At 44.2% G+C, this 11,786-nt stretch overlaps 2 protein-coding genes across 4 annotated transcripts in view; one reads left to right on the forward strand and one right to left on the reverse strand.

Annotated features, from left to right (window-relative positions):
* The window catches only part of ARFIP1 (ARF interacting protein 1), a 47,629-nt gene extending 38,506 nt beyond the window's left edge, over positions 1 to 9,123 (reverse strand). For all 3 annotated transcript variants that reach the window (XM_086611627.1, XM_086611628.1, XM_086611626.1), the window contains exons 1-2: positions 9,101 to 9,123; positions 4,613 to 4,692 (exon numbers count right to left, since the gene is read on the reverse strand). In XM_086611627.1, coding sequence (XP_086467753.1) covers positions 4,613 to 4,690 — 78 coding nt within the window. In that variant the 5' untranslated portion in view covers positions 4,691 to 4,692; positions 9,101 to 9,123. The remainder of the gene's footprint in view (positions 1 to 4,612; positions 4,693 to 9,100) is intronic.
* Positions 9,124 to 9,990: 867 nt separating this feature from the next.
* On the forward strand, positions 9,991 to 11,527 carry TIGD4 (tigger transposable element derived 4). Its single transcript, XM_086612501.1, has 2 exons — positions 9,991 to 10,006; positions 10,038 to 11,527. The coding sequence occupies exons 1-2, from the start codon at positions 9,991 to 9,993 to the stop codon at positions 11,525 to 11,527; spliced, it is 1,506 nt and encodes a 501-aa protein (XP_086468627.1).
* The last annotated feature ends 259 nt before the right edge of the window (positions 11,528 to 11,786 follow it).

Raw genomic sequence — 11,786 nt, forward strand, 5'->3', positions numbered from 1 at the left:
ACCAGGTTGCTCAAAGCCTCATCCAACCTGGCCTTGAACACTCCTAGGGATGGGGCATCCACAACTTCTCTGGGCAACCTTCACTCTGATGAGTGAAGAATTTCTTCCTTAGATCTCATCTAAATCTCCCCTCTTTCAGTTCAAAGGGCTGAACACAGAACTCCAGGTGAGGTCTCACAAGAGCAGAACAAACTCGAAACTCATACCCTTTAAGTAAATAAAAATATTGAAACACACCAAAAGGTCTATGTTTTTTTTTATGAGTACTTTTAAAACAGTAATTTGTTTCATTTCATAGAATACAGAATATCTTGAGTTGGAATGGACCCATAAGGACCATCAAGTCCAATTTCCTGCTCCTCGCAGGGAGATGCTATACAACATCATTACATCAAATGTTCTAGTTACCTGCCATATTAGATTTTAATTCAGGAAATCTGTCCAATAGCTTAAGCTTCTTAAGCTTGCACTTTCTCTCACATCTGCTTACACTCCAAGACTGCTAGGAACTATACTTCTACTTGACATGGTAAAGTGAGGCATTTTCCAAAATGCTTGGCCTCTCAGAGATATCTGCACAATACTGAAACATTAGCATAGGCTGACATAGCTATTTTTTTTTCTTCTTTCTGTAAATTGTCAGAAAACACAGCATCAAGGTGAAGTCCTGTACCGTCAGGGGATACACTTCATTTGCAAGGCACCACAAACAAAAGTGCATCTCCAAATTTAATTAAAGGCAAAACCAAATACTTGGCTTGGGTGCTTTTCATCAAGAATATCAAATCATTTTGCTAATATTCACAGAATCATAGAAAAATGGAACGGTTTGGGTTGGAAGGGACCATAAAGATCATCTAGTTCCAAAACCCCTGCCACAGGCAGGGCCGCCTTCCCCTATATCAGGTTGCTCAAACCCTCATTCAAACTGGCCATGAATGCTTCCTGGGATGAGGCAACCACAACTTCTTTGGGCAACTTGTTACAGTCACCACCCTCTGAGGAAAGAATTTCTATCTCAGACCTAATCTAAATTTTACCATCTTTCAAGGTTAAATCCATTGCCCCTTGTCCTATCACTACACATCCTTGTAAAAAGTCCCTCTCCAGCTTTCCTGTAGGCCCCCTTTAGGTACTGGAAGGCTGCTAGAAGGTCTCCCTGGAGCCTTCTCTTCTTCAGGCTGAACAACCCCAACTCTCTCGGCCTATCTTCATAGCAGAGGTGCTCCACCCCTCAGATCATCTTCATGGCTGTCCTCTGGACTCGCTCCAGCAGCTCCCTGTCCTTCTTGTGTTGGGGACCCCAGATCTGAATGCAGTATTCCAGGCGGGATCTCACGAGAGCAGAGTAGAGGGGCAGAATCACCTCCCTCAACCTGCTGGCCACACTCCTTCTTTGGATGCAGCCCAGGATACGGTTGGCGGCTTCCTGGGCTGCCAGCGCACATTGCTGGCTCATGTTGAGCTTCTCATCAACCAACACCCCCTCAGCCCTTCTCCTCAGGGCTGCTCTCAGTCCACTCTCCACCCAGCCTGTACTTGTGCTTGGGATTGCCCCGACCCACGTGCAGGACCTTGCACTTGGCCTTGTTGAACTTCATGAGGTTTGCACAGGCTCACCTGTCAAGGTCCCTCTGGATGGCATCCCTTCTCTCCAGTGTGTCAATCACACCACACAGCTTGGTGTCACCAGCAAACTTGCTGAGGATGCACTCTATCCCACTGTTCATGTTGCCAGCAAAGATGTTAAACAGCACCAGCATCGACCCCTGAGGAACACCACTCGTCACTGGTCTCCACTTCAACATCGAACCGTTGACCACAACTCTGAGTGTGACCATCCAGCCAATTCCTTATCCACCGAGTGGTCCATTCATCAAATCGATGTCTCTCCAATTTAGAGACAAGGATGTTGTGCAGAATACTGTCAAATGCTTTGGACAAGTCCAGGTAGATGATGTCAGTTGCTCTTCCCTTACCCACCTATGCTGTAACCCTGTCTTAGAAGGCCACCAAATTTGTCACACACGATTTGCCCTTAGTGAAGCCATGTTGGGTGTCACAAATAATCTCCTTTTTTTTCCATGTGCCTTAGCATAGTTCCCCAGGTCTTCCTTTTTTCCCCTTTTTAAAACTGGGGGCTATGTTTCCCTTTTTCCAGTCAGTGGGAACTTCACCAGACTGCCATGACTTCTCAAATATGATGGATAGCGGCTAAACAACTTCATCTGCCAGTTCCCTCAGGACCTGCGGATGCATCTCCTCAGGTCCCACGGACTTGTGCACCTTCAGGTTCCTTGGACGGTCTCAAACCGGATCTTCTCCTACAGTGGGCAGTTCTTCATTCTCCCAGTCCCTGCCTTTGCCTTCTGTGACTTGGGCACTGTGGCTAGAGCCAGTGAAGACTGAGGCAAAAAAGTCATTGAGTACCTCAGCCTTCTCCATATCCCAGGTAACCAGGTCTCCTGCTTCCTTCCAGAGAGGGCCCACATTTTCTGTAGTTCTCCTTTATCACTGACATATCTATAGAAGTTTTCTTGTTGCCCTTGATGTCCCTGGCCAGATGTACATTGACATATATCATGCACTGATATATGCTTATGCATTTATTCAGAGATATACATGCTCACACAAATGCATAGATGTCTCTAATAAATGCATACATTAGAAAATAAAAAATCATCAGCTTCTCTGGACAACTTAAGAAATCTAAAAAGACCTAGAACCAATTCACAGTTTTTTTTTCCCGTGTTTCTACTTGAGGCAACCCTACATATCCACTTCAGAGACAGCAAAAAATTACTTGCTAATTTCAGTTACACGTTGTGCCCAAACTAAAACACCATCTTCTGTTGCTGAAAGGAGGGCGTTTCACTACTCCCCTTTTCCAGTCCCTACTATGAGCCACACAGTGTCCAATCTCCCAACCACAGCACGTGTCTGCCACTCACCTAACTGCACAGTAAACAGACTCAACTCACTAGCCTGACAATAGACCTTTTCACCAGATGAATTTTCCACAGTTTCAGTGAGTTAAATGAGTTTGTAATGAGGTCAGATAAGCACCAAAGACATCAAGTGAGCAGGTGAAAAAGGGAAGTACGATAAACTGCTAATTTGGCGCAGCCATAACAGGAAATCGCACCCGCATTTTAGTCAACAGCCTAAGCTAGCACTGCTGCCAAGAACAAGTCCTTGTCCCCGCCTCCTTCCCCCCCTCCCTTTACCCCCAACTTCTCCCCCACCAGCTTTCCTCGTTCCCCCACCTCTTCCCTGGGCCAGAACAATGTATTTGTACAGCAAACAAGATCACGGAAACACCACAGCTTAAAATAAGGTGGCCTATGCCCAAAAAGGGGATGGGCAGTTTTTCCACTCAAATCAGTTCTCTAAAATAGTTCATCACACAGCTCCAACACTGGTACCAGAGGGAGTAACAACACAATAAAACACTACTAAGAATGAAGGACTTCTCTCAACCATCACGTCAGCTTAGTTCAGCAGTTCAATATCTCAAAATAATCTAACTGCAGACTACTACCAAAACCAGCGGTCATTCCTCTTTACCCCTGCATGCATGTTCCTGCAACCTCACACAATCTCAGTAAGCTTACTGATCCAAGAGAAAACTAAACCACCAAATCACAACAGTATTTCTGTTAAAACAGTATGATTGCTGAAGGAAATGTCTCTTTGGCAAGTGCAGTCCACAGCTGATTTAAACTAAGTATATAAAGAAACTGCATCATCAGAAGAAAGTTTATCATACGTAGGAAGAGTCTAAAGTAAATATTAAGAAGTTCCTAAATTTGCATTGATGCATTAGGCATGAACGAAACAAGCACTATGGAAAATCATGAAGCTTGAGATAGGTATTTTATTTAGAAAAATATATCAATCCTTTAGTAACTTTTTTTCTGAGCACACCTCTGTTTTCAAATATCAGATTTGGAGATACACTAAATATTCATGGAATCATTATTCTGTTTTAATAAAAAAGTTTAAAACCAATTTATTGGTACTGAAACTATAACAGTGATAAAGTCAGCATCATATATTTTCATTCTTACTCTAGAGCAGCCAGGGAAACGTTTACTCTTTACCTTTCTGAAACAGCCTCCCAAACACATCTGATTGGCTAAGTATTATTGAGAACCTTAGGAATTTGTTCATTTTTTTAAAAAGTCACAGACTTCTCCACAATGAAGGTGCAAGTTGTACCTGCTCCCAAGAAGAAAGATTCACCACTCCAGCAGCAGATAGAATGCCTTGTTATAGTGAGGTTACACAAAGACTCCTGCCTTTCAAGCACCAAACCTTTATTCCTGCAGCACCTACACATTTCAGACTCTACCTCACCCAAATCTATTCAGCTTACAAAACAAATACTGCAGCAGAGCAAAAGACTACTGGTTGAAGTAATCCTTTGTTATGAATTAATTGGATTGTTCTTAATAGTGTCTCAAAAGCAAACCCACCCATTCAAGATAATGTGCATGAACTCATATTCCCATGCTACCTTCACTGTGCTATGCATATCAGAATTTTTGGCAGTCTGAAACTGTTGCTGGGATTGGTTGATTTTACACTAATATAACTATCTCCCAATCACCTCAGAGTCAGACTGGACCTCTTCTGCAGCTGGATGAGATTCATCAAGTGTTGTGGATTCATTGCTGTGTTCTGACATACCTGAAAATAAAATAGGTTTGGCATGCATTAATTGATGCGAAAGGAGCTGGATGTTGCACCTTACAGAAACTGAAGTAGGCTTTCAGAAAACATTTCTTTTATAAGTTCTGCTAAAGCAAAGAGAAACCTCCTTCTTTTGACGATGACCAGGTCTCTAGCTCTCCAAAATCTAACCAAGACTAGGAATATAGTGTCATAAGCTCCCACTGCCAAAGCAAACTTCCTCACACAGAGGTCTGAGCTTGCAACATAAAACTCAGGAAGTCGAACAAGGTTCTTCAGGTGGTATTTATGGTCACCTGCAACAATACACTGACTGTATCCTACCATTGCAAAAGATCACAATTTTGTTAAGATGCGAGATCTACGCAAACGTTGCAAGTTTATATTGATTCTAAGCCACTGGAACCTAGTAAATACTGTTCAGTCTACTATGCCTAACTAGAAACAGAACCTGTTTCATTTTATTGTCAAAAAACATCTCACTTATAGAGGCAAAGAAAGTCAGGAACACTGAGCACATGCACAAGAAATCAACTCTGTGAGCAGAGTGATCCTGAAAGGTAAGTTACATACCTAATATAGCTTAAATCAGAAAAGTAGCTAAATTTGATTTCAAATAGCTGGTAACTACAGGTGACACTGCAATTCACTCAACTGTTAGAGAAGAGGAGACAACCAATCATTAAAAATTAAACAGTCCGTCAGTATTGAGTAGAATCACACATGACTTCAGTTCTTTAAGCCTTGCAGCATTTTATACGTGTTTAGCCACATAATTAAGAAAAATTATAAAGAGATCACTGTTTATATTTATATTGTATTTCAATTTCCCAAGCTATAAAACATTTTAATTAGAGCAAATAAGGTAAGCATTTCACACAACAAGAGAATAAAATAAGGACACAAAAGCTGAGAAACTGAACCATCTATATTATCTAGATCATATTACACTGGATAATCTATTACTTTGGAAAACCAAACATGTAAAATAAGATATTTTCTCCAGAAAAACAATTAATTCAGAGCTATCACTAAATGAAGTTGGATTTTTCTGCAACCATTACAAAATTCCTTTCAAAGCAGTTAAGTAAAACTTATTTACATATCTTTCTTAATTTTCTGTAATTCTTTTGCACATGAAAAACCATACAGCAGAGATGGCTGCTTTCCCACACAGTCCTGCCAAAACTCTGCTTGTGGATGAAAACCACCTCCATGCTTCCCAGCTTATATCTGCTTAGATCAAAAGTTTCCATTATAGACTAGAAAAGTGTGATTTCTTTGCTTTGCTGATTAGACAAGAAGCTAAATTTATTTTGTAGTGCAGTCTTAGTTAAGACAATCTGTACCTCAGTTTTACCACACTAGCGTCCTGGTGTTACATCTGTACCTCACATAGAAACTTACATACCATGGTAACGCTGTTTAAAGCTATTAAATGCTATAAGCAGCAAAAATATTTTCTTGATAGCCTTAAGAACTCTAAAGAATCTAATCTAGAGGCATGAACCATCTCACAAACACATGTAGAAGACACCACATGAAGACAAATAATCCATTTTTTAAAATCCAAATTAATTCACCGTTTGTGTTACAACCTTCCTCCCCTCAGTTTTTTGTATAGTATTTTCTGCAAGCAGTATCAACACTTTCAACACAGCTCTACAGGATCACACTGACCAACTCTGAAACATGAGAACGAAAAAAATTGTAGATTAAAGGTGGGTTTTATAAAAAGTTTAACTGTACATTCTAGTTTAACTACAGAATCCCCTGATGACCGCTTCTATAGCAAAAAAAAACAGGGATGTAAACATCAAATGTTGGATGCAAGGACGAAAACTTTATACACATTTACAAAGACTCAGAATTTAAGACGTTCCTGTGAAATTGTGGCAAACATGGCACCTACAGACATATACGACTTATATTTAAGGTTCCGTTATAGAAATTCATATAGACTTCTGTATTTCAGTAGCTCCTGATTTTCTCTTGCAGATGTCAGAGAAAGGGCCCTTCTCTAGAAGAGCTAGCTAATCTTCAGTACAGCATGAATTCTGCATTATTGTTTTTTGATTCCCCCCCCCCAAAGCAACCACGACTTCAGAACATGCTAGGTGACTGTTCAGTGTGCCAGGACATTCATTACCATCAGCTGCAATTACAACTCGGAGATGTTCTACTTGGAAAAAACATGCCTGTTCCATACTCTGACATGAATTTAAGCCCAAAATCCTAGCCTCACCACTCCTGCCACTCTACATTTTCACTTTTTTCCCCCCCACTAGACCAATTCTGCAAATCCACACCAATACTGGATCAGAGTAGAACAGAGGAGACAGAACAGACTGAGAATCTTTCCACCACGGCAAAGTCACATTAAATACATATCAGATTCAAACTCAGTCAGTTTAAGTTCTGCCCACCATAAATAAAACTGCACAGTTCTTAAGTCCCAGGGATTTAGATGCCATTTCTTGAACTGGCAAAGTTATAAGCAAAGCAAAAACTTATAAGCAACATACTAAGCTTCCTCTAGGACGAAGAATTCAGAGACATTTAATCAATTATAACTAGTGGTTATAAAAGCACACTTATGGACTTTTCATTAAAAAGGCAAACTGCTATTTGCTTATTCATGCAAATATGAATTAAACATCATCAACAATGAATCTGTTTTGCATAAGAGGTTTATTCTTAACATAGTTACGTTACTTAAGGAAATGACTTACGGTCTCAATAATTACATCTGCTTTTCTCAGCAGGATGCATTGGCTCCTTCACTTAAGTTTTTCTCTTTAATTAAATGCCAATAAGGTAAAAGTAAGATATCTTCTGTCCAAATAAAGTTTATTACACACTTCTATTGTTGTCTTATTACTTCACTGCATAGATAAGCAATAAATGCTTTTGTAACACTTCAAACAAAAATCCGCAAGAGCTGGTGGAAAATAATGATTTAACAAATATTTTCTTAATTAATTGACTAATTCTTGTCAAAATCAACTGCTTTTTAAAATGAATTTAAAGAACTGTATTAATCACTATCTGCTGCAATCACACCATAGTTTCCTTTTTATGCTCTTGAATTCCCTGGCTGCTCCACTTGCAAGATCTAATTATGCTTGAAAGTACAAGACATGATGGAGATAAGGACTGGAGAACAGGGCTGCCACTAACTTCCACACTCCCTACTCTAGGTCAACTCGCCCCTAAGCACTTTAATGCTTTGCTCATCTCCAGATTAGCTAAGGCATGGGCTCCCATCATGGTTTCAACTTCTACCAAAACAGAAAAAAACAGCTGATCAAGAAATTGCCTCAGATTCCAATTTTTCCGATCTAATATTCTTCTGTATTACTTATTCCTTACATTTAAACTTTGTGTGTGTACATATATATATACATAAACATATATATGATTCAGATAGTCATTTGGTTTTGGAGTTGCACAGATTCAATGACATCCTTCTCCAGCCCTGTAAAAGAACCCTTCTGCTACCCTTTCTAGAGAATCAACACATAGATAACAAAGCCACTGACTGGAAGTGCTAGCTCCTTGTTACCAGTTCCACCAAGCATAAAAAGCACACATTAGACACCGAAACTACAACTACATTCGGTTCACGGGATGCAAGATGAAAGGTTATGAGGGGGTTTCAGTTAAAAACGGTAGATCAGAGACGCACTATAAGCAACACTAAAAGAATCACTTCTAGTCTGTAAACTAGACACAACACCTGCTTGTCACACAACACCACAGTGTTTCCATGTTTTAGGAATAGTAAGCCACCTGCAAAAGACAAATTGGAACACTTAAAGCAATAATTGTCAGGGCGTGGAATAAGTCCCAGGGGCATGAAATTTATGCAGCATCTAGAGTTTTCTTCCTCCACCAACAAACAGGTTCCCTTTCTCTCTCGTGAAACCCACCTTCTACCAAGCTCCGGCTCTGCCCACCCTCTCCAGGTGCCCACCACACTCAGGAGCGAGGACCCCGCCGTGAACCCCGCAGAGGGGCACGGAGATGGGCAGACCCCAACTAGCACTGCACTCCCGACCCCTACGGCAAGGGCACCCGGGCCGGCGGGCACAAGGAAGCGGGCGCTGGCGAGCCGGGGCAGCCCCGGCTGGGCCCCGTTAGGGGCTGCGGGCTCCCCACACGCCGCCGCCAGGCCCGGCCGCCCGCTGCCCGCACCCACAGGCTGCCAGGGAGGCCGGGGAAGCGGAGGCCGCTCCCGCGGTGACACGTAGAACGGGACGGAATAGGAGATGGTGAGGTGAGGTGAAGTGAGGTGAGGTGCGGCCCTCCCCGCCCCGCTGCACCGACTTCCGCGCCGGCCTGGGCCCGACCCGAACCCGGGGTCCAACGACCTGCCCCGGCCTCGCCTCGACCCGTCCCTCACCTGCCGGCGGCGCTGCTGCCGCCCCGGAGGCGTCGCGCTGAGGGGGGCGGGAGAACGGGACGGAGGGAGGGAGGGGGAAGAGGAGGAAGCTGGGCGGAGCGGCGCCGGTGCCCCGTCTCCAGCTTTATTTTCTTCCTTCTCCGGTACCAGCAGAAGCCGGAAGCGCCTGGCCGGAAAGGCGGCTGAGGGCGGCCTCGCCGGGGAGGCGCGGCGGGCAGCGGCCTCTCTAGGCTGCGGCGTGCGTGTCTATGGTCGCTGCCCGGCCGAGCGGTAGCCATAGCAACCGGAGCCGGGGCCGCCGCTCCTCGCCCGCCGGCAGTGCCTCCCGTTGTGCCCTGCCTTGCCCTGCCCGGCCCTGCCCGGCCCGCTCCTTTCCTCTCCTGCCGGCGCTGGTATTTTACTACCGCTCGACGGAGGCCTGCGGAAGGGCGGCCCGGCTCTGGGTGGGGCTGAGGGGGTGCCCAGAGGCGGGGACGCGGCGGCGAGGGGCTTCTCGCCCCCCTTCGCCAGCCGCGCGGGGGGAGGCGGCGGTTTCGCTCAGGGAGGCCACGGGGCGGGGTGCGGGTCCCGTACACTGGGCACTGCGGCGGTGGCCGCCGTGTCCGGCCCGCAGCCTGCGTGCCGGCGGGCTCGCTCCTCGCCGAGCCGGCGGCGCGCTTCGGGCCTGCTGCTCGTCGCCTCAGCCCGGGGCGTGTTCGGAATTCAGCTCTGCAGCCCTGGCGTGTGTGCCCGTGCCAGCTGGAATCGGGGGCTGCTCCAGCCTCTGCCAAGTGCCATGCCCGTGAGATCAGAGCGCGGTCTGACAAACCGGCCCGCAGCCGAAAGCGGCAGAGCAGGAGCGTGCCTGCCCAGGTGCGGGTGTGCGTGCCTGGAAGACGGCGCTCGGTACCATGGCGGAGGCTGCGGGTAGTCCTCTGCCTGAACCCGTAGTGAGGAGGAAAAAAAAGCATATCTATTGAGGAAAAAATTGACATCATAAGTGCTGTGGAGAGTGGCAAGAAAAAGGCAGACATTGCAGCCAAGTATGGCATAAAGAAGAATTCCTTGTCTTCGATTATGAAGAATAAAGAAAAAGTTCTGGAAGCCTTTGAATCTTTACGATTTGATCCTAAAAGAAAAAGACTAAGGACTGCTTTTCATACCGACCTGGAGGAGGCGTTGATGAAGTGGTACAGAATTGCTCAGTGCTTGAATGTGCCGGTAAATGGTCCTATGTTGCGCCTCAAGGCTAATGATTTTGCCCAGAAGCTTGGACACAGTGATTTTAAATGCAGTAATGGCTGGCTCGATCGTTTCAAGTCAAGGTATGGTTTAGTTTTCAGAGGTCAGCCTGTAGAAGCAGCTGCTACTACTACAGTGGGTGCTCCAACTCTTTGGTACCAAAATTTTCTTTCTTGTTATTTAAAGGATTGTCAGCCAAAAAACGTGTTTTACATACAGGAGACTGGGTTGTTGTATCAGATGTTGCCGCATAACACATTTGCATTTAAAGGGGAATCTTGTTCGGTAGGTAAACTAAGCAAAGAGAGAATAACCGTAGTGGTGGGTACAAATATGGATGGCTCCGAGAAACTTCCTTTGCTTGTTATAGGAAAAAACAAAAGTCCACGCTGCTTCAAAGATGTGGAGTCACTACCTGTGGATTATGAAGCAAATGATATGGCATGGATGACTTCGGAAGTGTTTGAACAGTGGATGCATAAACTCGATGACAGATTTCAAGCACAGCAGCGACAAGTAGTTATTCTTGTTGATTCTCTCCCAGCTCACACCGAAGTAAAGAACCTGAAGTCTATCAAGTTAGTATTCTCTCCAGACTCTTCTTCATGTGTAGCTGTGAAACAAGGGGCTATCAGAAGTCTGAAGGTTAAATACAGGCGCTGTCTTATTGAGAGATTTGTTGACTGCGTAGAAGGTAATAAAGAGTTTATGCTGACTCTTCTTGATGCCATTGAGATGTTGCACCTGTGCTGGAGGAAAGTAACACCAGAGACTTTTGTAAAAAGTTATAATGAAGCAGGCTTCAAATTAGAAACCAAGGCAAATGGTAAGGACACAGAGGTTGAAAGTGATTTTGATTTGATCGCACATGCACAGGCAGCTGGAGTGGAGTTTCCAGAAGGTTTATCTTTGGAGGATTACGCAGCTCTAGATGATGGATTGGTAACTTGCGAAACACCCACAAATAATGAAAGGATGTGTGCCAAAGAAAGCGCATCAGAAAAAGCTGAGACATTTGTTGGTGATGAAGGTGAGAATGGAGGTGATCAGTTTCAGGGAGCCGAACAACCTGGACCATCAAAAAATGAGGCTTTGAGTGCTTTAGATACCCTTCGAAAGTTTCTCAGAAGCCAAGACATGAATGATTCTCTTCACGATTCCCTAGCTGACCTGGAGGATTTTATTCAACATGTAGCATGTGAATAAATGTTTTAGCAAAGTGTGAAAGCATGTAATTGAAAAAAAGGAGTTACCACAAATAGGCAGTTTAGTAACAAGTTTTGCTGCAGCATTCTCCAGTGCGTCTTGCTCAGGTGCCTAGATGTACATAATGAAAGAAATTTGAAACTATGAAAAAGGGCTGTGAACTGAAGCTTTTCACAAAATCAGGAGGAAAGATCACAAAATCTGGGGTGGAGAGGAGAAATAAGTTGAACCTTTAAAATGATAACTGTAGTAAGTGCCA

This window comes from Tauraco erythrolophus, chromosome 5 (genome assembly GCF_009769465.1).
Source record: "Tauraco erythrolophus isolate bTauEry1 chromosome 5, bTauEry1.pri, whole genome shotgun sequence".
Taxonomy (NCBI): domain Eukaryota; kingdom Metazoa; phylum Chordata; class Aves; order Musophagiformes; family Musophagidae; genus Tauraco; species Tauraco erythrolophus.